Below are 26,418 nucleotides of genomic sequence, written 5' to 3' on the forward strand. Positions count from 1 at the left end.
CCATGTTTTTATAGTTTTATTCTCTCAATACATCTATATTTTTAGTTTTATTCTCTCAATACATCCATATTTTTAGTTTTATTCTCTCAATACATCCATGTTTTTGGTTTTATTCTCTCAATACATCCATGTTTTTGGTTTTATTCTCTCAATACATCCATGTTTTATGGTTTTATTCTCTCAATACATCCATGTTTTTATAGTTTTATTCTCTCAATACATCCATGTTTTTATAGTTTTATTCTCTCAATACATCCATGTTTTTATAGTTTTATTCTCTCAATACATCCATATTTTTAGTTTTATTCTCTCAATACATCCATGTTTTTATAGTTTCATTCTCTCAATACATCCATGTTTTTATAGTTTTATTCTCTCAATACATCCATATTTTTATAGTTTTATTCTCTCAATACATCCATGTTTTTATAGTTTTATCCTCTCAATACATCCATGTTTTTATAGTTTTATTCTTCTCATCCATGTTTTTATAGTTTTATTTTCTCATCCTTTTTTTTAGTCTTATTCTCTCAATACATCCATATTTTTATAGTTTTATTCTCTCAATACATCCATGTTTTTATAGTTTTATTCTCTCAATACATCCATGTTTTTATAGTTTTATTCTCTCAATACATCCATGTTTTTATAGTTTTATTCTCTCAATACATCCATGTTTTTATAGTTTTATTCTCTCAATACATCCATGTTTTTATAGTTTTATTCTCTCAATACATCCATGTTTTTATAGTTTTTATAGTTTTATTCTCTCAATACATCCATGTTTTTATAGTTTTATTTTCTCTATATATCCTTATTTTTAGTCTTATTCTCTCAATACATCCATATTTTTATAGTTTTATTTTCTCTATATATCCTTATTTTTAGTCTTATTCTCTCAATACATCCATATTTTTATAGTTTTATTCTCTCAATACATCCATGTTTTTATAGTTTTATTCTCTCAATACATCCATGTTTTTATAGTTTTATTCTCTCAATACATCCATGTTTTTATAGTTTTATTCTCTCAATACATCCATGTTTTTATAGTTTTATTCTCTCAATACATCTATATTTTTAGTTTTATTCTCTCAATACATCCATGTTTTTGGTTTTATTCTCTCAATACATCCATGTTTTTATTGTTTTATTCTCTCAATAAATCCATGTTTTTATTGTTTTATTCTCTCAATAAATCCATGTTTTTATTGTTTTATTCTCTCAATACATCCATATTTTTATAGTTTTATTCTCTCAATACATCCATGTTTTTATAGTTTTATTCTCTCAATACATCCATGTTTTTATAGTTTTATTCTCTCAATACATCCATGTTTTTATAGTTTTATTCTCTCAATACATCCATATTTTTATAGTTTTATTCTCTCAATACATCCATATTTTTATAGTTTTATTCTCTCAATACATCCATATTTTGTTTTATTCTCTCAATACATCCATAATTTTATAGTTTTATTCTCTCAATACATCCATGTTTTTATAGTTGTATTCTGTCAATACATCCATGTTTTTATAGTTTTATCTTCTCTATACATCCTTATTTTTAGTTTTATTTTCTCTATACATCCTTATTTTTAGTTTTATTTTCTCTGTACACCCACATTTTGTCTTTTCTCTGTACATCCATATTTTTAGTCTTATTTTCTCAATACATCCTTATTTTTACAGCTTTATTTTCATTATACATCCACATTTTTATTTTTATTTTCATTATACATCAACATTTTTAGTTTTATTTTCTCTATACATCCTTATTTTTAATTTTATTTTCTATATACATCCTTATTTTTAGTTTTATTTTCTATATACATCCTTATTTTTAATTTTATTTTCTATATACATCCTTATTTTTAGTTTTATTTTATATATACATCCTTATTTTAGTTTTTTCTCTACATATCCTTATTTTTAGTTTTATTTTCTATATACATCCTTATTTTTAGTTTTATTTTATATATACATCCTTATTTTTATAGTTTTATTTTCTCTATACATCCTTATTTTTAGTTTCATTTTCTATATACATCCTTATTTTTAAAGTTTTATTTTCTCTATACATCCTTATTTTTAAAGTTTTATTTTCTCTATACATCCTTATTTTTAAAGTTTTATTTTCTCTATACATCGTTATTTTTAGTTTTATTCTTTCTATACATCAATACTTTTGGTTTTATTCTCTCAATACATCCATATTTTTAGTTTTATTCTCTCAATACATCCATGCTTTTATAGTTTTATTCTCTCAATACATCCATGTTTTTATAGTTTTATTCTCTCAATACATCCATGTTTTTATAGTTTTATTCTCTCAATATATCCATATTTTTATAGTTTTATTCTCTCAATACATCCATGTTTTTATTGTTTTATTCTCTCAATACATCCATGTTTTTATAGTTTTATTCTCTCAATACATCCATGTTTTTATAGTTTTATTCTCTCAATACATCCATGTTTTTATAGTTTTATTCTCTCAATACATCCATGTTTTTATAGTTTTATTCTCTCAATACATCCATATTTTTACAGTTTTATTCTCTCAATACATGCATGTTTTTATAGTTTTATTCTCTCAATACATCCATGTTTTTATAGTTTTATTCTCTCAATACATCCATATTTTTAGTTTTATTCTCTCAATACATCCATATTTTTATAGTTTTATTCTCTCAATACATCCATGTTTTTATAATTTTATTCTCTCAATACATCCATATTTTTATAGTTTTATTCTCTCAATACATCCAATAATGACTCTCAAGTTAAAGTTATCACCTGTGTTGAAAATTCAACTGTTTTGTGTCTTTCAGTCATGTATTAGGTATAGAATAATTAAAGAAAGTAAAAGAGTAATGAAAAATACTTAAACTCACTGAATGTCATTTTGAAAAGAATATCATTTGATAAGAAAATAACCAGAAGCCAAACAGTAAATAATTTATAATAACCAGAAGACTAAACTATAAACTCTCAAGTCAATGGCCTGTGTGCTACATTTGCCTAATGCATCCTCACTTCAAATAAATATTTCACGTAATAGCAGGTAGTATAAGTCAAATCAGAAGGGCTACACTGAGAGAATGCACTTAGTCTTCCTACAAGTCAGCTCACAACCACGTTAGAGTAGTTTGGTAATGACCATAAATGGAACAATATAAAATCGATTAAAGATTCTTATGACAAAGGCAAACTAAATACAATACAATCATTAAAAACATTCAATAATTTGAAGTTAATTTTAAATAGAGATTCTTGTTCAGTAGTTGCATAAAATTATTACTGAAATTCTACTTTAAAACAGAGATAAATTGGTGGCAGCGTGACTTATGGTAATTGATTGACCATATGTTCACATTATGCTGTCTACTTCCTAATGATGGTTAATCTATGAGCCACACAAAAAGATATAACTTTTATATATAATATACATATATTTATTACTATATCTTATAATTAATAAATATAATTAATATAACTTTTATATATAAATAAATATATTTATTATTAATATATTTTATAATTGATAAATATAATTAATATATTTATTATTTCAATAAATGTGTTTCAATTAATTGGTAACGTTCTGTTACCAAGTGTTTTAGTATTAAATCTCGTATCCAAAACATCTGAAACAAACAATGGGGGACTATAATCAAATCTATTCTAAAGTATGACTTCCTAAGATTTCTGGTAATATCTGTATATGAACTAACTATTCTTAGGCTTCCAGAATACAAGTGCCACAATTTCACAGAATCTTATAATAACTCATTAGTTTAAGTTATATAAAACACACGGGAGAAGGAAAGATCATACAATGTTTATCCCTACATGCATAAATCAACAATTATCAGGTCACAAAAATGTGCTGAAAATTCTCTCAAAAATTAAAATATAATAATAATATTAGAAATAATTAATAACTGTCCGCTCTTAGGTATTATTTAACTATAATTGAATAAGTATAGTTTTAACTTGAAATATGTTTGCATTTGTTTAACATACAAAGAAAACCGACAACAGGAATATACAAACAGTTAAAAATACAAAAATAAAAGTTTTGTTAAAATGCAAATTCCTCAACACATTTTAAAGCATCACATGATACTTTTAAATTTTTTACAACCAACTATTAAAGGCATTTTGCCTATATGTCAGGCAAATTTACATTATTTTGTTCATAAACAATAGGCTGAGTGTCATCAGCAATGTCTAATGGAACAGCCCAAGGCTGAAGGTCAGAAGATCCAAAGAGGACGAAGATGATGGCTCCGACCATACAAATTCCACCCGAGAGATAAAAGACAATGCCCCAATGTTCAATAGTCTCCTGAGTAGAAAAATAAAATTACAATCATTAGGTATTGTCAGACACAAAGTAAAAATCAGTTCTGTGTAAATGTTTATTAAATATACATTTTCTTTCTAAAATGAGTAAAACATACTTTGTCTAAGTGGACAAAAATATCAATAATGATGAGATTCTCAAACTGATGAAAGAATTATAATTAAGAAAGGATGAACATTATGATAAATTAGTGACAGATAATGTCTAGTTCTATTATATGTTGATAGCTTATAAAGATCATAAGTTGGTACTAATCATTTGATATATGTTGATATATTGTGAAGATCAGAAGTTAGTGTTAACCATGTGATATCAGTTGATAACTTGAAGATCAGAAATTAATGTTAATCGAATGATATACTGTGAATATTCTACTACTTTAAATAATCTGGGTTAACAGTTTAATAACGACGACAGTCGGACACAAGTGAATAGGTACCACTGTAAGTTACTATGACTGACAGATCAACACACATTTCCTCAGACATACATAAAGTTTTGCATAATTCAAGTCACCAAAGTGTATTGTGTAAAGATGCACACTAGGGATTTAAAAGGACACATTTTTATGGATGAGTTAATAATGTAGGTATACATTACTTATTACATGCATTGATATACCCACAAGAAAACCATCCTAGTCCAGTGGAACTAAAAATAAAAGATCACACAATAATCAGAAATAACAGTAATTCAACAACAGTATCGAGACAGAATCCAAGTCATTTAATTCATATTCTTCTGCCAGATATTCTTGCTTTATCCTGAGTTGTCACAATGAAATAAAAAGGTTCAGTTCTATCCATAAGTAAAAATTAATGAACTGAACTTGTAGAATGTATTTAGCAACAGAGTTTGGTGCTGCTTGAGTGCCCCAGTTATTTTGTTCACAAACCTGTGTTTGTCTTTTGCAACCAAACTCTCATATTGCAAAGAACTCTCTAGGTGTTTATCATTTCCTGCATTTATGGAAAGAGCACATATTCTGTTACTCTCCCTCAGGAACAGGCAACACTCTCTGTCCACTCTGATTAAGAGTAGGTGTCAAAAGTTAAAACTGGTGATACGGATTTGTTATAGATTATATGATTAACAAGACACATGTTGCATTAAACCACTTAATAAAATAAATATTAAAATTATACTGTGTTTATATCCTAAATATTTTAATAGTCTATTACACTATGTAACAAAATTTTTACTTTTTCTTGTTCCTGGGCAGAAAGTGTTATTTCCCAATTTATTATACCAAAAGTAAATATAAAAGACCTATTTTTCTCTTCAAACTTTCTCTTCAAAAGCAAAGTGACCTGAGTAATGAAATTTTCAAATTTATCTACTTTCCAGAACATTCCAGGTAGATTTAGTGCTGAGTAGCTGAGAGAGAATTTTCTCAAACTTAAAAGAATTTTCAAGAACTTTGTAGAATGTTGTAGAGGTTGAGAGAATTTTCTAGAATTTCCAAATTAATGTACATACAGATGCTCGCCACTCACCACTTGAGTTTAATTCTAGCTGCCTAATGTCAACACAGAGACCTATTTGATTTTATCAGAGATGGCATCAAGAAGCTGCAAGCATTCTCCAGATGCATTCTGCTATGTATGTGGCCAATTTATCAAGAGCAAAAAAGTACTCTGCGACAGCATCTGCTAAGATGTGTGAAGCCTACAAGGCATATTTCGGTATGCCTTTCGGGGATCAAGACAAACCATGGGCACCTCATTTTATCTGTGAGCACTGCAAAAAACTCTAGAAGATAAGACAGACAATTTTTGCTTGCTTCAGTAGTAAGATTTTATATTATACAAATTTTAGACCTTTTAGAATTTATATATTTTAATTTTTTTTAAAGTTTCCAATAGTACAGAAAAAATATATAAAATATTTTACATGAACCTCTTACACATTAGTTGTGGATGAAATAAATTTATTCTTCATAATAACAATTTTATTTTGCTATTTTGCAGGTTGGTACAGAGGGAAAAGAGAGCCGTGAAGTTCACTATTTCAAGAATTTGGCATGAACCCACTGACCATTCAAGCAATTGCTACTTCTGCATGGTGGACCCTTCGAAACATTGAGTTGGCAATAATGCATCTACTATCACATATTCAGACCTTCTATCATCCATCTCCCAGTGCGACACTGCCCTGTGCTCCTTGTAACCACTCTGCCAGAGAGAAAGCAGCCATCCTCACAAGAGAGCAGCAAATCAGAAGAGAAGATAGATGCTGAAGATGCAGATTACAATTTCAGAGGTGCGGCTGGTGAGATAAATCCATACTACCACAACCAAAGAGACCTAAATGACTTGATCTAACAAAGTTGAATGCCAAGTTTTGACGTCTAGGTTTAAGGAGTGGGATTTGTTATTAGATGAAAGTGTGCAAGTCGCAAGTAAGAGGAAGCATCACTAACATTTTTCAAGCTTCTTCACTTGTCAAGATGTGCTCTGCCTCTACCACAATGTATCTAGTCTGTGTGAGGCAACTGGAATTGCCTGTACTCCGAACAAGTGGTGCCTCTTCAATGAAAGCTTATCCAGAAGCCTCAAAGCTGTGCTGCTCCATAACAGGAATAAGTATCCATCTCTTCACATGGTTCATTCAGTGCACCTCAAAAAGGAATAAAACAGCATCAAGACCTTGCTAGAAGCCTTAAAGTATGATGAGTATGGCTGGAAGATTATAGAAGACTTCAAAATGGTGGCATTCCTGATAGGTTTCCAAGGAGGCTTTACCAAGTTTCCATGTTATCTTTGCCTTTGGGACAGCAGGGACACCACATTGCACTGCAACAGAAAGCACTGGCCATAATGGACCAAGCTCTCTTTGGGGAGGAACAATGTCAAGTGTGAGCCACTAGTGGACCTTCAGAAGGTTGTCACAGCTCTTAATAAAAAGTCTGCAGCCTTCAAGTACCTTCGAGACTTCTTTCCTGAGCTTTCTGAGGCAAAGATCAAAGCTGGTGTCTTTATTGGACTAAAAATAAAAAATCAGAGTGATTTATGTACCATAATTGGTAAAGTTTCAATTGTTTGTTTTAGAATTCTTTTTCAAAAAATTTGTATGATAGACTAGAGGACAAGCAGGAAGACAACAACAACCATTGCCAACTCCGAGAGTACTCTTGTCTGACTGAATATTTTGATATGACTGTCACTCTTAAAGTGTATTTTGTCAACAAAAGATCACGTACCATAAAGCCATGGATTTAGTTTGAACAAGATGAACACTAGGCCAGTCCTCTTGTTCATTGCCTTATGGTAGATTTAATCATAACCAGAAAGTGTAGGTAAGTTGTTAGTAATAATCCCAAGAATGACCCAGAAGTTTATAGATAAAAATGATAAAATCATGGTCCTGAAGTTGAAGATTTAGTGAAGTAAGTTTAATTAAGTTTAACTAAGTACTACAAATTTATAAATCATGTTAAATGAGGAAAAGTTTAGTGTTTTCAGATATAAAAAGTTGAAAACTCAATAAAAGATTATATTCTTTTTTTTTATTAATTATAAATAGCTTTCAGTGAGATTTCAAACACTAATTTTTTTAATCAGCCATTACAACTAAAGGTTAAAATGAATGTCAAATAGTGTAGACTATTGTTAAATGGTATTATTTCATTCTAGAGACTCTACCATATAAATGATGATAAAAAATTTGTAATCTCTTGATGCAAACTTATTAACTTTGTCAAACTGCAGGTGTGCTGTAAGTTTCATACAGACATATCTTGACATTTAAGGGTTTTGCTACAAACATACTGTCTTTTATGGGCTCATACATGTAAGAAAACATCATTTGAAACAGGGATTGATAATTACCTCTGATTAATAAATGAACTATTTTCATTATTTGCATGTTGGTGAGAAACAAATGAAAAAAAATTTCATTTAATTTTTTTAACATTTAAAATAGCACCACCCACGTTTCTGTTGAAATTAAATAAGGCATATTTCTGACAATTTTAAACTTGCTTTAATCTCACTGCTATGTTGATTTATTCCAGTACTAATCAGCAGATTGTACAATGCAGATAAAATAATTTAAAACTCTTTTTAGATTTACGTGTCTTCACAGTATTAACATGTTAACTTAAATACTCAGAAATGTAAAATAAGTTATATATAATGAAAATAGAAATATGCACATTTACTTACTGCATGCTCTGTCAAAGCACCAGCAACCGTTGGTGCAAAAATACCAGGACAATTAGAAACTGTATTAACAATTCCCATCACAACACCTAAAAAAATAACACAAAATGTCAATATAAGTTACTTCGTTTTATGAAAATGTATCTGTAGAAATATTTCCATCTTTGTAGGACAATAACATGCAATACCAAAAACTCTAAAGTATTATTGAGTATCTCTATATATATGCATGAGTGTGTGTGTGTGTGTGTGTGTGTGTGTGTGTGTGTGTGAGTGTTATAAACAGCATAAGAAACAAAGAAAGAAAGTATTACTGGAACAATATTGCACACAGTTTTCTGTGTTAATTTATGTTACTGACGTGACAGTGTTAGCATGACTCAGTGAAAAATAAAAGTAGTTTTATCCATTGTACAGTTTGCATATTACATTCACATCACATCTGAAACTTCCAAAATGTATATCTACTTTATCTTTCAGTAGCCCTGTATATTGCATTTAGTATTTACTCTCGTCTCTCATCAATTATCATTAAATGAGCAGTGTAGCATAACATGAATATCTGATAACTCTGACATTCCTGTTGAGTGACACTTTGACCTCCATTTGAGTATACAGGTTTAAAGAAAAGTAATTTATGATTAACATTAATGGTGACTAATGTCATATTTCAGACATTAATTTTTAATGTTTTTAAATCCTTGAGATGAGAATACATTTCAATTACTCTTTCATTACAATTCCATGTTTAAAGAAAATAGGAATGTTAAATAACTAAAAACATTTATTCTAATTTTACGTTTATCAACAGATATGAGCAGAAACTACAATAATAACAATGACAAATATTACAAAACTCGCAAATGTAAAAGAGAAGCATGTCAATAAACATACTACATCTATATAATGGTACACAAGAACAAAACAGAGAAATAATTAAACTAGTGATAACATATTATTAACCACTGGTAACGTTTCTAAGAGCTCATCTGATTAGGTGATTAATGTGTCGTCAATGTTTTAATTATTTGTATTCTACTCCAAACTTATTATTGAGTAGAATCATCAGCCTGTTTGTCTCAAAATGTAGTGTACTGGAAATGCAAGTGCATAACACACAATTAATAAGCTACAGGACTCACAAACAATAAGTCTATTAATGAAGAAAAAATGGATTAAAACCAAAACCTTTGTATCTTGGTGTGTGGTTTAGTGAGCATATTTTTCTTACTGTTTTGGTTACACAAAAACAGTTCATGTAGGTTTCAAATATGCATTTTAAAACAGTAAAAACATATTGGGTACTGGATAAGAATGATGTAAAGTCATCATAATTTATCTGACTTTCTAACTAACATGTAAATACTTTAAAATTATAAATAATTTAAAACAATTTCATTACTGCTGGGAGCAATGTTTTAACAGCCTAAACACATGAATCTCTCTTCGCAGTCATTGGTTTTGTTCACTAAAATAAAACAGACAACCACATTACTAATGTAGTTTAGAATATTTTCTTTCTATTGGTTATAAATGTGTTCAATTGTAAATCTCAAAGAGAATTAAAGACACTTATTAAAAATCAGAGGATACAAATAAATGTCGTTTGAACATACATAACAGTGTCTCAGTAAAACAAAAAAAAGTTGAAATTGTATGTTCTGGCTTATTAATAACCACAGTATGATGTTCTGTGTGGTTGAACAATTTGAAACCTTTACATGAGAGAAAATCTATAAAACACAATTCTGAGAACCATCTCATCATGTGACTCAGAGATGTAGACTTACGATTCTATTTAAATATTTGCTTTTAAAGTTAAAATATTAATGTTAAGATATAAACAAATTTGAATTATAAACTATGTGTTGGTGCCAAGTTTATTAAGATAGTTTAGTAATGAAGTACTTTAATGTAGCACTGTATAAAGTTGTACATGTGCACTTTGACCCTCCCACATCGACAGGGTTAATTGTATTCATAATGAGACTTTGTGTGGGTCATGCCACAAGTTGAATGTCCCTTTTTCCATCCAGCTATTGTTCATCACTTATTCCACATATCTGAAATAATGTTTTTAGTAGTAGAAGTATCCCTGCTCAACAGATCTTGTCTCTGAGATGATGATGTAATGGATAAGAATCTGTAATCACAATGCCATTAATTTTGTGAAGATCTCCAACATCATTGCTGATATACTGGTATTAGTCCCACAGTAAGCTTTATTGTAATTATCTTCCATTGAATAAAGTACTTTTTGTTTCTTGCAACACAAATTGAGTTTAGATTCATCTACAAAGAACACCTTCCTCTAACTTTGCTCTTCCCACTTCTGGAAGACTGAAAAGCATCTCCAAACTTACAATCTTTTGTAAGAAAGCTAAAACTAAAATACAAGGTGGCCTATAGAAAAGCCCATTTCCAAAATCAAATTATAAGTGAAATAACAAATCTTTCTTTGTGATAAAATTGCACTTGCATGATATAGCAGTTTCAAATTAATTTCAACTACTACCATCACAGCATGTAAGTACATAAAGGTTCTTAAAAACTTCCCAAAATACAATAGAATTAATATCTTTATTGAGACCTTACTTATAGCTCACCAAATGCACTGAAACGTTTGAAAACAGAGCTTTGTTATCACAGTATTGCAATAAGTAATTATTACTATAGTATGTAACAGTTTTGCAAACATACTGTTTAACTAGAATGAAAATAATCACTTAAAAAATTACAAAGAAAAACTGTTCCTTCATTCTAACCTGCATATGCTGGGGCAAGATCCAATGGAACAGGAGCATCACCACCAGCTGTAAGTGCTAAGAAAACCATGTTAAGTATCAAAACTGATAGAATGCTAATGTGATTACAGCGAAGGACAGGAACAGCTACGAAGCACAGGCCAGTAAGAAGTAAACCTACCGTAAAAAAGAAAGAAAGTGAAAAATTAAAAATCACTGAAAAAAGTAGTTCTTGATGAAAGTGAACACAAATATACATATATAATAACTGATACTTCAAACTGTCGGTACTTCATGAAAGTTTGTAATTACAGAATTGAAGAAAAATCAAACAAAATTGCACTTTTCACAAAAACATTTCATTTATTTATGACCATTGTTTCACCAGTAAAAGCTTCAGGATGTTTTGTATATATATATATAAACTTACAAAAAAAAAGTCATACCTTCAAGACTCAAGCTAATTACATCTAAACTGTTAGTTATATGCTTATTCTTGAAAAGTCTTCATTACTTTGTCTCTCTGAACATCTTCTGTTGCCTTTTAGTTCAAATATTAATAAATATGCATTTTCGTGTTACTATAAATACATTTCTGGTTCTGCAATACCTCAATTTATAAAACCTCTCAAAACATTGTATTTTAGAATTATCAGATTCAGTATACTGACCTCAATTCATTGTACCAGAAATGGTCTGCTGTTAATCAAAAGTATATAAATAAATAAAGTATGAAGCTACACTGTAATCTTGAAGAGTGCATACTACAAACTAGTTTTAAAATATGGACTGTCATTTAATCTTTGATAAACAATGCCTTCCTCGGTCTCTAACAATGAATCTTTGATAACAACACATTACTCATTTTCAAGACTCATAATGTGTAGAATTATACATGGACTTTTCTGTAGCTGATTGCTTGTTAACAGATAAAAGTATGTATAATTCTACACAATTCAAATTATTAAGGATTTAGAATAGCAGTTATTTTCATATATTTTATAACATATAATTTGCATGACAGTGACTTTGATCATAAATCTTTCTGCCATTATGTTACAAAATGAAAAACAAACTGAAAATAAATTAATGAATAAAAAGGCTTATGTGTTTGTAAAATTTACCAAAATGACATGCAAAAGTGGTTCCATTACTCCAGCCATTTCTAAAGCACTGACAAACTAATTATGTGCATTTGTGGTGAAATAAATAAATATGAAACTTGTTTATAGTAAAGTCAAGATATGAATGTAAGCTTACACACTCAAACCTGATGCACTGGTGATCTACAAAAGTTAACTCAAGCTATAATAAACTGCATGAATTTATCAAATATTGTCCCAATTGAAGACATTTTGACCCTTAAAAATTCCCATGCGAGATAAAGCTAAGTAGGCAATTTTCATGTTTCTGGTACTGGCCCTTTCAATTCCCTTTATTTACTTAATTTATAAATGCATTATAGACCTTAATAATTTAACATTCATATTCTAATTGTACTTCTGTCATAAAAGCTCTTTGTTAATGTGTTTGATGGTTTTATGTATGATTTTTCTGTATCTTACAAGTCTAATAAGAATGACTGTGGGTTAGGTGGAATTGTTCTGTGTCACCTACCTTACCTACACTTAAAGAAATATGTTCTTGGTGCTTACAAGTGAAACGTTTGAAGTGGACTTTTTATTCACCTCTATTTATTATGATGGATTTACCTGTGTGTTTAACTACAGACTAGAGTGTATATATATATATATATATAACCGAAATATCAACATTTTTCTATATGTAAATAAAGTTATATGGAAGAATTGGTTTTTGTTTTTTACTTGCCTGTTGTTTCAAACAGTTTTCTTATGTGAGTAATCTTAAGCCGACTTCGAACCCTGATGCAATCAGCAATGACACCAAAAATAACAGATGACACGGTTAGGGCAAGGTATATTGCGGAATTTTCAAAACCATTCTGTAGACGCAAAGGAAAACAAAACAAAGGATGTCTACAGAGGGATTGGAAGCCAAGTACAAAAACAAGCAAGTGCCATATAAGAGTATAAACATATAAATCAGAGCAACACCATCAGGAATGATGTAATCATTTTATGCACACATGTAAACATAAGACATACAACTCCATAAAATGGGTGATAGGTTTGAGAAACAAATCAAGATCATAAACACATCTTTACATGTAAAATGCAATTATAATTTTTGGCTGGAACAGATTTGCTTCATTAGCCTTGGCAGAAAGTAAACTACTGTATCAGTATAAAAATACATGGGACATTTTCTTATATAAAATAATAAATCATTATTTGTAACTTTCTGTAAAATGAAGGGATATAATTCAAGACATACTAGTAAGTGCATAAATTTTAAATAACATCTATAAGGTCATAGGATAACTTAAATAAGAAATCTCATGTATCTCTGCATTTCAAAACAAGAGAAAATAAAACATGACTTGAGAGATACAGAAGTACCTAGTAATTAACAATCCATTAACTTTTAAGAAGATAAACCCATTATGTTTGGCATATACAGGGTGTCCCAAAATAATGTTTACACTCTGTGACTGTGTATAGCTAATAAACCATTTCTTTTGTTTCAGATTTGACTTGTGTCCAAGGATGGCGGATAATCAGCTTACAATCGAGCACAAAATATTCATTCTCAAAACGTTTTGGAAAGTTGAAAACAAAGCTGAAGTGCAAAGATGTTTTACTAGAAAGTTCTATATGGATGCTCCATGTCGCCCCAGCATTTCACGCATCATTGCCAAGTTTGATGAACAATGTGCTTTAATACCAGATGTTATGGTGTTTGATGTGTGCACTTCCATTTCTTCCTGTTATGAGATGTGTCTGGAGCAGAACGGATTTCAGTTTGAACACCTGAAGTGAAGCAAGCAAATTGTGACATTTTAGAACCTCAACCAAGGAGAGTTTTCCTTGGAAAGAATTTTATTTGTTATTTTTTCTCTTGATTTCAGTATTAAATCTTTAAATAAATCCTTTGGCTATCATATGTATCTTGTTTCATTGTTAAAATCAATAAACAAGGCAAGTTATAATGATCCACCCTGGACACCCTGTATATGGAAATATTTAATGTTGTGTATACTTTCTATTCTTCCTTAACAGGGAAAAGTTCACTTTCCAAGAAGAGACATACTCTTAACATTTTATGATGTATAATAGCTAAGCTAGCAAAACATGATCTTCTAGTTGGTGTGAGGTGTAATACTTAAAACTCATAATGATTAGCAATTATGTCTTTTATACACAGCAGCAAAATATTTCTGTTTTCATGAATGTCAGTTTATTTTATCTCTCAAACATAAAAATGGACATGATATGTTGACAAAAAACAAAATAATTAGGCACTGAATTTACAAGTGCAAACTTATGACAACACAAACTCAGATGACTTATGGTAAAACAAATATTGGTCAAGCTTCAATTGAATCATAAACAAGTTAAAGTCTTAAAAATTTCCATAAAAGGAATATAAATTTTATGAACAATTTTTGACTAATCTATTTATTTCTGATTAGTATTGAGCACCCTGCTATAACAGCGGTATATCCACGGATTTACAATGCTAAAATTAGGGGTTCGATTCCCCTCGGTGGGTTCAGCAGATAGCCTGATGTGGCTTTGCTATAAGAAAAACACACACAAACACACACTGATTAGTATTAATTTCCAATAAGAAAAATACTAACTCCTATGAGCAAAACCTAAAATCAACTGATAATGGTGACATCAAGATATGTTAAATTTGTTGAAACCAAGATTATAAACAAGCCATACTCATGAATATAATTGTATGTAAATTCACAAATAGGAGTATGGCAAATATAATTTTCAAAAAGCTTACCACTAACAACACTTCTACCTTTATTCTAATGTACTATATACAAGTAAAATTAATAACAACATGAAGTATTTTTATTACATTATTTGTTTACTACCCATAAATGTGTGGGCAATTTTTTTTTTTTTTTTTATAAGATAGTTAACAGTTAATAGCATCTTTTCATGATTTAAGATTGAAAATTCCCTCTTGATATCCTTATCTATGAAGCTTAGTTTACTTTACTTACTCTTTTGATGGGGGAATGTAAAACCCTTTTAAAATAATTTGGAAGTTCTGTGAAGAGTGTGTAGAAGCCCCAAGATACACAGCATTTTGTTAATGCTACAGCCCACACTGGTCCAGAAGTCAAGATGGCTCTCCATGGAATTGCCTGCTTATGTAGAAAGAAACAGTAAGAAAAATATTTTTGGTTATTACTGCTGTCATTAGTTTATTTTGTGTTCTGACAAAAAAGGAATTCAAAGGTTTTATTGGAATAGTAAACAAGCAATAATGTTCTGAAGTTCTATTTATACCTACACAGATCTGAGGAACAAACAGATATGCAAGTGCTCAATTACTGCAAAACTGTCATTCGTTTTTTACTAAGTTTAATGCAAAGTTAAACAAGGACTATCTGTACTAGCTGTCCCTAATATTTAGGGATGATTTTTTTTAAAGAGTTAGATTATCAGAAAGTTAATTAAATACTTATACCTGATGAAGTGGTGATGACACAGTTTGTCTGTTTTGTTGAATGTATATTAACTCTTCTTCAGAAATCCTTGGATGACTTTCTGGAGTGTTTGTTACAAGTATACTCCAAAATAAAAACCAAATAACTCCACAAGAACCTAAAAATGCATCATACAACAGAAATTGAAAAAAGATCAAAACTGACAAGAAGATATTCACAAGTATCCTTTTTCAATATTTATATTATAGGAAGAAATAAATACAACAAGACAAGTACTGAAACTTCAATTAATTTTTACTTTACAATTTAAAGTAGTTTGAGGGATTGTAAATTGGGGTACATATTCAATGAACAAAATATGAGTATGCACATTAGTTTTACAAGTATTTCCAATGGCTACTTGTTTTAATAAACATTGTTTATGAATAAAAAGAATTGGCTATCTTAGAAGATAACCAATTAGAAGAATAATTATAGAGAATATTAAGAATTAATTAATTAAGAATATTAGAAGAATAATTATAGAGAAACTATTAAAGAATCAAATACAAAAATGTAGCACTGTTTGTAGGTTTAGAATATTTGCATAAAGCTATACAAGAGCTATCTGTGCTTGCTAACCCAAATTTTAAAATCATTAATTAGACAGAAGCCAGCTAGCCAACAACTCCCACCATCTTAGAATAACTGTAAAATAGCTTTGACCATCACTTCCATAACACATTCATTGTTCCAAAGTGCAGATTTGATAGCAAAGAGCTTTAATCCATAGACTATTAGATTCACAATCTCACGTGCTAATCTTTACGTCAAGTCACCCTGAATTGGGGACCTCATAATTTTTTCAGTTTCATAAGACATTAACTAAGTAAATACAATGCTAATTTGATAATGGCTGGCTTTAAAATTTTTGTAAAATTTATTTTTTAATATTTTTAGTTTTGTTTAAAGGATGGAACATCCAAGATGAACTAACAGGTCCCATGTTGTCCCAAAATGCTATGTTGTGTTTGATACAATTTTACTTACTATGTAATATTTTCATTGTTTAGGCATATAGAAATTTAACAGTTTCTCAAAATTGTCAGTTTGATGTTATTACATGCCAAGATATAATTAGAGGTTTCATTTAAGATTTCAGAAATAATTCTGTCTCTATGTTTATGTTCTACCAGAATTAACTTAGCTATTAATAAAAATTGGTTTCTGAGGATTTATAAGCAAGACTCTAAATGAAGGAAGGTAATCACTTTCTTTATTTAAAAACATTCAGTTGTAAATCCTATCATAACATTAAACATATTTTCAACATTTAAACAACTACATAATGAACATACCAAAAACATAAAACACAGAAGGCCAACCTCCATCAAACCCATATTCACAAAGTAAGGCTGACACTGGAAGTGTGACAACCATTCCTAAGTTAGCCCCACTAGTTGTGATAGCTGTTAATGTACTTCTCTCCTGTATCGGTGACCAATGAGACAAAAGAGAAAACAGAGAAGGAAAAGTCACCCCCTGTTTGAGATAGAAAAATTATATCAATATCAAATACAGTATACAAGTTTCTTTGTTTTTCTAATTGAACACAGACAAGAAATTTAAATTGCTCTCCTATCAGCAGAATGTTTTTGTCAGAGGAGACCATAATCATACAAGTAACACAAATTCAGATGAAATTAGGAGAATGTTTTCATAAAGTTAGTGGCATTCTCTTTGGCAGAACTTGCAGATAACTAAACTGTGTGAAAAGTTGAGTATTCAATACCTGCCCCAGAAAAAAGGCTAGTCTATAGTTCTGAGATACGATGCAGAATATTCCAGAAGTAAGAAAAATGACAACATAATTAATCATGTAGAAAACGTTCTTGAACATTCCGAGTAGTGTGGAACACTCTCTGACATTCTAAAATGTGCTATATATTCCATAATAATATACTAGAACTTTGCAGTATATCTTAGAATCTTCTAGAATTATTTAGCCTATTCAGTATATACAGATTTAATGTGAACTACAAAGTAAAATGTCAACTACTTTAAAGTAACAAAAAGTTCATTTCTTTGTAAAAATGAAATGTTTTTGGTAATTATTAATGAAGTAAAATGTAAGTTACATTAGTTGGTTTATACAAAACATTAAATCTGTTTTTTTTAAGAACAGTGTAAATTTAGTATGAAACTTAATATTTCAAATTTTTCAACTACAATCAAGAAATATTTACACTGAGAAGCTGTTGGTTTGGTTTGTTTTGAATTTTGAGCAAAGCTATTAGAGGGCTATTTGCATTAGCCATCTCTAATTTTGCTAGAGGGAAGGAAGCTAGTCATCACCACCCACTGCCAACTCTTGGGCTACTCTATTATCAATAAATAGTGGGATTAATTGTCACATTATAATGCCCCCATGGCTGAAAGGCGAGCATGTTTGGTGCAATGGGGATTCGAACCCACAACCCTTGGATAAAGAGTGGAGTGCCTTAAACAACTGACTATGCCAGGACCATCAGAGAAGGTACAAATAAACTGTAATAATGTAGAACAGATGGAATACAGCAACTAACACTATGCAATATAAACATGTATATACTCTACATTCTATCACACCAGCTGTCTGAATACCTGTACAGATGAACTTTGTCCCATAAATAAAATACATGTACACTAGTATTATGAAATATGGATATGACACGAATACTCCAAAAAATTAATATATGTGGAAATATGGATTTTTAATAAAAAATATCTATTCAATTGGAAAGTAACTTTTTATTGTTATTTTAATTACTTATTCTAATATTAAAATGTCATTTTACAAACATACCACAATCCCACACTGTTCCACTCATAAGATACACATATATACACTAACACATTGTGTACCAAAATCTAAAGAGTCTTGTACATATGAACACAAGTTTGAGTATATGCACTACACTTTTATATTAGGTTATCATAAAAATTATCCACTCTTATTTAGGGAATGAAATGTGGAATAAGAATTTTTTTTAAATTTTAGTTTATTAACTTAGAAAGAAAATAGAACAACATTAATCTTGAAATTAATAACAATGGAACCATTTAACTAAATGTTACTGGTAATTATTAATGAATTAAAACAAATTTAAAGAGACAAAAACAAAGATAAATATGGTTGAAATAAACATAAAACATTTGTTGTGGTTATTAAAATTCAATATGTAATACAAAAATTCCACTTTAATAATGTTTGGAAATAAGGCAAAGTTTAGGTTTTCTACAATTTCAAGAATAATCCTTAAATGTATCAATCCATAACAAACACTGCAATTGTATAAACTAAAAAACATGTTTATCGTACTTCTCCTAAACCTTCTAGTACTCTCAAAACAATGAGAGCTTCTACACTATGTCTACTTGCAACAGGGGTCAGAAGACTTAACACAGCTGTTACAAATATTCCTCCTCCAAATATCCATTTTGCATTAAAAACATCTGCAAGAATACCACCAGGGAGTTGAGTGATACAGTACCCGTAGAAAAATGCACCGAGAATCAAGCCCTGAATATTCTCGTCCCAGACAAATTCTCCATCCTAAAAGAAAAAATCAAAGGGTTGTTAAATACTATAATATATTAAAACATATTTATAGGAAAGTTTTTCACTTCTTTAGTTACACGTTATTTTATAACTCTTTGAAAAATAGAAGTTTCAAAATGCCGAAGGAACTTTCTAAAATAATTTAATGCTGCTATTCAAGCTAGACATTTATGAGATTTCCTTTATGTGTAGGCGTGTGTGTACTTGAGGAAACAAAATTAAATTAAACTGAGCTGCACGTGTAGAACAGAAGTAACAGCAAAAAAAGAGGAAGTATTTTAACACAGTGCACAATACAAGTACACAAAGTAAACAGATAGAGAAAAGAACACAACATATTATCACAAAGTACAGAAAACACTGTTGTCCAGTCTTTGTTGTTTCTACTGTTGACAATATATCTACTTATGCTAAACACATGTTGTAAATAATTTTATATTTACAAAAAAAAATCTCTTAACCGAATTCTATGCTGCTCATATCACATCATTTTGTTTTATACTTTGATATCAAAAATATAGTATCAAAACTATAGATTACTGACTGCTACAACTTTCAAAAGTCATGCATATTTATTGTAGGTTAGTTAATGCCATTGACAGCTGGCTTTCTGAAAACAAAGAAAATTCTTTATCAAAACCATGAGAAACAGTCTAGAATAACTAAAGACAGAAAAGGGAGTCTGTTATTTAGGTTTAACTAAAAAAGGAAGAAAGAAGTGTTTATTACTAATATATAATTAATAATACTTATTAGGAAAATGTTGATAAAAATATAAAAATTATGATATTAGAAATAAAATGAGTTTAAATATTGTTAGAAGAATCACAAAACTGTTGTTGTGGTTAGTGAAATTCAGTATGTCATACAAAAATCCCATTTTAACAAACAATTTATACACTTTGAAAATGAAACTTGAACAAAGTTGTCAATTTATAAATTAATTTTATAATATATACATTATTTATTTCATATCCAAAAAGTATTAATAAGATTACCAGTTTTCCATTATAACCAGTTTTATTTTTCTATGTTATCTGTACAGTGCCTGCACTTCCTGGCAAATATATTTTACTCCTGACTGTAATTCCTGCTTAAAACTTACAACACATCCTCTTTCTCCTTAAACAAGCTTTTGTATTTAATGCCAACAGCACAAAGCTGGGCATATATGAAGTGTGTTTCAAAATGGTCACTTGTACTTTTAAGGTAAGCATCAAGTACTGGGAAATAGAGGTCACTGTATAAGTTCTTATTTGTTTAAACAATTGAGTAGCCTTGTGCAGATGGCTTTAGGAAATAAGCACAATAAGTTTCAATGTAGAGAATAATGGTTTCTTGGAAATATATATTTCACAGGTGGCAGCACATGTACAAAAAAAGAGAATTCTAGTAGAAACATAACTTCTCTTTCTCTCATTTGTTCATACATAAGAACAAAAGAAAGAGTCATATGGGTTAAAGAAAGAGTTGTATGGGGTAATGGAGACTTTTACGAATAAAGAATATGTAACAGAAATAACCTTGAATTATTTTAAACAAAACAACTGGAATATTTTCTAAAATTCATAGCTACATTAAAATAATGATTGCTGAAAAGTATATAAATGCTTATTAAAATGGATAAAATAACCAAGATAAAAAAAATATGAACTTCTATAATTATCAGCCTTTTCTGAAATGCATACATCAATTGTAAACTTTGTTTAAAAACTCCTATGGCTGTGAAAAGTGCACCTATTTCAATCTCTTACAAGTAATAACTGTTTTGTTTTTCCAGCATCTGGTGCAATTATCTTGCACTTATTATAATTAAAACACTTTTTCTGTTTATTTGCCCAACTCAATAAATGATCTAAACCCTTTTGTAAATCAGCAGCATCTTCTTCCTTAGGAACACAGAGGACCTTAATATTCTCAGCATATTTAAGTAATTTATTGTCAGTTCCTTCATTTATGTCATTGATGTAAATCAAACAGGGCAAATGCCATAAGATAGAGACCTGAGGTACCCAACTTGTAATATTACAGTCTGACTGAACTCCATTAGTAACGATCCTCTATTTTTTTCTATCCAGTTACTCTTCTGTACAATTAGCTAAATTATCCCCTATCTAAAGATATATTTTTACAACCCTTTTATGTTTCACTTTGTCATATTCTTTCTGAAAATCCAGATACACCAAACCTACACTTTTACTCTTAACTACATGAGCAGTAACTTTTTCAAAAAATGTCAAAAGATTTGTAAGACCAGATTTTGCCTTTATGAAACATATTAACTGTCCAATAATATTCTAAACTTTGTTAAACGACTTTAGAATACATCTTTTATCAGAATGTCCAAACTTTTTCCACGACAAACATGAGACGAGTGGGCCAAAAGTGGCATCAGCAAACTTTCAATCCTCTGATACTTACCCACTATTCAAGGGTTATAAAGAAATATAATAAATAATACATGGCTCACAAATCTAGTCTTTAACATCCTTCAAAATTCTTGGAAAAATATCATCAGGACCAGGAGCCTTTTGTTCTCTAATTTTCCCAATATTTTCTTGACAAGCTAAGAATCAATGTAGTCATCTTATTTGATCTTGTTTCCACCTATCAACTGTTCAAGATGTGGAATACTGCTTAAATCTTTTATTATTAAAAACTGAAAAAAATTAATAACCCAGCTATCTCATATTCATCAGATAAAATCTTCCTTTACCATCCCTCAAGGGTCCTACTCCTATCTTAACATTTTGTTTACTCTTAATGTGGTTAAAGAAACTCGAACTATTAATTTTCTCATACATTCATTTTGATGTCCTATTTTTCTGTTTCATCAATTTCCTTGTTCATATTAATATCATATCATATCAGTTATTTTGACTTATTTACATTTATGACGCTTCAGTTTAATTTTATCTCATAGTCTTTATGAGCCAATGCAGCTTTTTTACTTAAGTTACTCTTTTTTTTCTATAAAGAATATATTTACTTTAAATGTTTAAAAATTTATATTTGAAAATGTTCCACATCTGATGAGCATCTCCAAATGAGTCAGCTACCCATCTTATAACAGATAATTCTTTTCACAACTCTTCAAAATGTTTTTTTTCAAATTTGTGACCAGAAACATTATTTTTCCTTATGTCTATATGTAGCAAAATATATGGAATATAGCTAAGCCTAAATAACATGTACAGTGTTTGTTTTAAAAAAATTAAACATATAAAACAACTGCCTTCCTAACATTACGTCAACATTGCTATATTCTGAAGTAGTTGCTTAAATTTGCATTTTCTATGAGAACTAAATTAATCAATAACAATATTCAACAAATCATATACATGTAACAAAATCTATCATGGTTTCAATTAGCTGTCACACAGTCTTGTAAGGACTTAAAACTTAATAGTTATATGAATGATAAGAACTGGTGATAAATATTTTATTTATTTACTTATTTTTTCCTAATTTAATTACATCATAGTTTTAGTTTATTTTATTTTAGAGGGTGGACAGCAAGACGAACCAATAGGTCCCTTATTCCTGAACATTATGTTAGGATTCAAACAAAATAATAACAATTCCAAATAACTTTTGCAGTTTGTATAATGAGAAATGGTGCATCTACATACAAAACTATCAAACCTAAAATATATGTATGAACTTCTCTCTGTTAGTCAATAGAGTTAACTTTATATTAATGTGAAAAAAGGGAAACTGAAGAGGAAAGAAAAAATTACATTACCATTATTTAATCATAAAATAATATTTGTTACTATGTGACAGAAATAAAATTTGCCTTCTTACCTTTTCATAGTGATAAGAAGAATCATTTAAAGAGTGTACAACTGGGCATTCCTTTGAAATTGTCTCATTGGTTTCAAGTGCTGTATTGTTCAACATGGCTACCAAAGTTACACTGAGATTTGCTCGTAATGCATAAACAATGAAAACTCCAAGAAATGTCAAGAATGTAACAGCATATCGAGCTGGAATCCAATCTGATATTAAAAAAACTTAATTTTTATGATAACTTCCTTCACTGAACACATACTGCTTAACCTAATAAGACATACTTAGAAATTTATTAGAAATAAATTAAAAATACACAGAAAAATAAAACATGTAGGATGGTCATTCAGTGACTTACAAACAAAAACAAGCCTATTCAAAAATTTACATTGTTCCAATTATGAAAAGACCACCAATATGCAACATTTTCCGTCCTTACAGTGTACAATAAAACCTTCAGGTAATAAAAAAATAACATTGGTTCAGAGAATTAATGCATTATCTTTAAAATATAACTTAAGGCATTTTGGTTGTAATAAGACAAAAATCTAGAAAAAGGCAAAGTTGCAGAAGTAAATCTGAACGGTTGGACTCACTCTTTTCTCATAGTAACGAAAATAAAATATTCACCATGGTAATTTAGCACCTCATAGTGTTACATCATCATTTTATGGTTTCACGTGTCAACTGTCAGTGAGCACTACTATGAAGATTGTTTGTTAAAGAATGCACCATCAACTGGTACATACTGATTTCTTTGAAGAGGATGCTATTTAAGTAGCTGAGGGTATGATATAAACTTGTTATATTTTAACATCCAGGAAGTATCTGGCAAAGTGCAACATAAAAGATTTGTTTGAATAACTATCTTTGTCAATGTTGGGGAAAGAGTTGTTATAAACAGAGTTTGGTCAAACTGCATTAATGTCACGAATATTGATCCTCATAGCTACCAAGTATGCTTGAGAGTTCAAGCACGCATATCATTTAATGCATAAAATACATATTTAATGTACAAGCACAAAAGATAGAGACATGTGAAACTTCCCATCAATTCATTCAAATTTTATTTCAATATATCACTGGTTATAACAGCTTGTTGCCCTGACAGATAAGATTTTAGGTTCTATCTAAATAAAAATTGATATACAAGAGTTTGTGATGTCACTGTATAGATCACTTGAAGTAAAATTCTGTAATAATTAAATGACAAAAGCTGGTTTTGAACCTTAGAGTGTTTTAGTTTAATTTAATGGCTAGGATGGTGTGGATAGAACAAAAGGTCCCTTGTTGTTCAATACTGTTATAACTGATCTTAGGCAAAAGGAAACTTTTCTCTACTTTGTAATATGTCTTCTTAAAATTGTCCCATTTCATTGTCAGAAAATGTCTGAAGGTCATTAAACACATTGTTTTGAACCGAAAATTTGCTTGTCACAACAACACTAGCCACATCCATGTGAATCAGGGACAGAAGAAAGTTTAAGCTATGAAGTATCAAAATATATACAAAATTTCTTCATCAAAGTTCACGATTACATCTAATAAAAAATCACATTTAGAATAGAAATTTCCATGTTAATCTATAAATTAATATGCCTTCCAGTAACGCGTCTGTAATTTTGAGGGATTATAACACTAAATATAGAGGTCCGACAGCTTATTTGTGAATCTTTGTGCTTTGCAAGAAATGATTTAAAACTCTATATTCATAAGAAGATCGACAAAAACTTACGGACCATCATTTGCTCCTTACTATGAAATTTCTTCCAGTAAACAGTGTAGATTGTCACTACGTTGATATTGCGTTATGCTTATTCTGAAAAGAGGTCTGTGAATTTTGAGTTTCATAATGATAAACTTGAAGAATTAGAATGAAAAAATTTGTCGAGTTGTATTGTTTAGTAATTGTACTAACTTGCAGAACAGCTTGGAATATCTTCTCTATTACACCGATTACACGTTACACTATTATATTAAACTAGTAAATCCATACAAGAAGTTGATTCATCCACAACTGTAAAAAAATGCCCTTGAAAGGAAACTATTTTCTATTTAAAAAGTTAAAATAAAGAGATAAGATAAGTGTATTTATTTACTTGTTTTTGTTTAATTTTGCACAAAGCTACAAAAGAGTCCTTAGTCGTACTTAATTTAGAAGCGATAGAGCAAAGGGAAGGCAACTAGTCAACAGCACCTACAGTCACCTCTTGGGTCACTCTTTGCCAACTGAAAATTGGACTGTCACATCATAACGTAACCTTGGCTGAAAGAGCGAGCATGTTCAATGACAGGCTATATTTCTTATGCAACTAAAACTTTTCATTGCACTAATATTATACAACAAAAACAAGGACACTATCCTTACAGGCGGTAGGCCTGTTTTTTTTTCTTGCGATTGTGTATGTTTAGCTTTGTTGCTTTTTTTTTCTGTTGGGATCGGATACCCGAAAACCAAACACTATGACTCTCCAAAAAAAGGGGAGAGAAAGCAAGTTCTTATCATAGGTCGACTAGTACAGAACTGAACGAACAAGCACTATTATGTATTCCCTGGCAGCAGTGGACAGCCATCACTCTAATCCAGTCAATCCTGATTCTATATACAATACTGAAGCATTCCTGCAGGAAGAGATATTACCTATTACAGGAAAAATTGTGAAGTAACTAGAATAAGGCAAAGTTACTGCTTTGCTGGACTTACTGTTGCAAAATTACAATGGAAGCTTTATAGTATACAAACAAACAATTTAAAATTTGTATATTTTAAAATATATATCCAATCATATGTCCGCATATCATACAGTCACATCTCAGGCACTTATTACAATTTATAATTAATTTTAATTTAGACTAACTAGGTTACACACACATATATATTGTGACTAGATTTCTACAAGCTTCACTTTAAGTAGTACTGCGAATTTCAAATTCATTAAATTTGTAATCAAATCGAATTCAACAAATATATTGATAACATTAATAATAGTCGAGGACCAGTTTGATCTTACTACACAACGGTTTCTTCTGCTTCAGTACTCTTCTAACATCATTAGTTGGTTCACTGTCCATTTTTAAAATATAAAACAAAATAAACTACTTAAATGTGCGTATTACCATTCCTATAATACACGTTCATTTATTAAAAAAACAATCATCACATGCTTTCATGATTCACCGCTAACTCAAGGCTGAAGCGTACTGTATTTTAT

The 26,418-nt window shown here is 29.7% G+C and overlaps 1 protein-coding gene across 4 annotated transcripts; it reads right to left on the reverse strand.

The window, feature by feature from the left end:
- Positions 1-756: 756 nt before the first annotated feature.
- On the reverse strand, positions 757-26,418 carry LOC143246604 (sialin-like). Of its 4 annotated transcripts, none has more exons than XM_076493624.1 (10): positions 26,324-26,418; positions 23,222-23,415; positions 19,175-19,408; positions 17,172-17,355; positions 15,855-15,991; positions 15,385-15,531; positions 13,110-13,242; positions 11,301-11,456; positions 8,539-8,624; positions 757-4,354 (listed from the first exon to the last, which is right to left on the reverse strand). In XM_076493624.1, exons 1-10 carry the CDS (start codon positions 26,343-26,345, stop codon positions 4,172-4,174), a joined length of 1,476 nt encoding a protein of 491 aa, XP_076349739.1. In that variant the 5' UTR covers positions 26,346-26,418; the 3' UTR covers positions 757-4,171. The 4 variants fall into 4 exon arrangements, with proteins under 4 accessions (XP_076349739.1, XP_076349738.1, XP_076349737.1 ...); XM_076493623.1 differs by having other exon boundaries at positions 26,218-26,412; XM_076493622.1 differs by having other exon boundaries at positions 15,385-15,528; positions 23,222-23,430; positions 26,218-26,412.

Source organism: Tachypleus tridentatus, chromosome 3 (assembly GCF_004210375.1).
Source record: "Tachypleus tridentatus isolate NWPU-2018 chromosome 3, ASM421037v1, whole genome shotgun sequence".
NCBI classification, from domain to species: Eukaryota; Metazoa; Arthropoda; class Merostomata; order Xiphosura; family Limulidae; genus Tachypleus; species Tachypleus tridentatus.

Excerpts from the sequence above, each read along its gene's own strand:
- LOC143246604 (XM_076493620.1), bottom strand. The coding sequence starts at position 26,278 with ATGGACAGTGAACCAACTAATGATGTTAGAAGAGTACTGAAGCAGAAG. Across the intron at positions 19,409-23,221 it reads CTTCTTATCACTATGAAAAG|GATGGAGAATTTGTCTGGGA; the intron begins GTAAGAAGGCAA and ends TTTTTCTTTTAG. Across the intron at positions 8,625-11,300 it reads TCTTGCCCCAGCATATGCAG|GTGTTGTGATGGGAATTGTT; the intron begins GTTAGAATGAAG and ends TTATTTTTTTAG.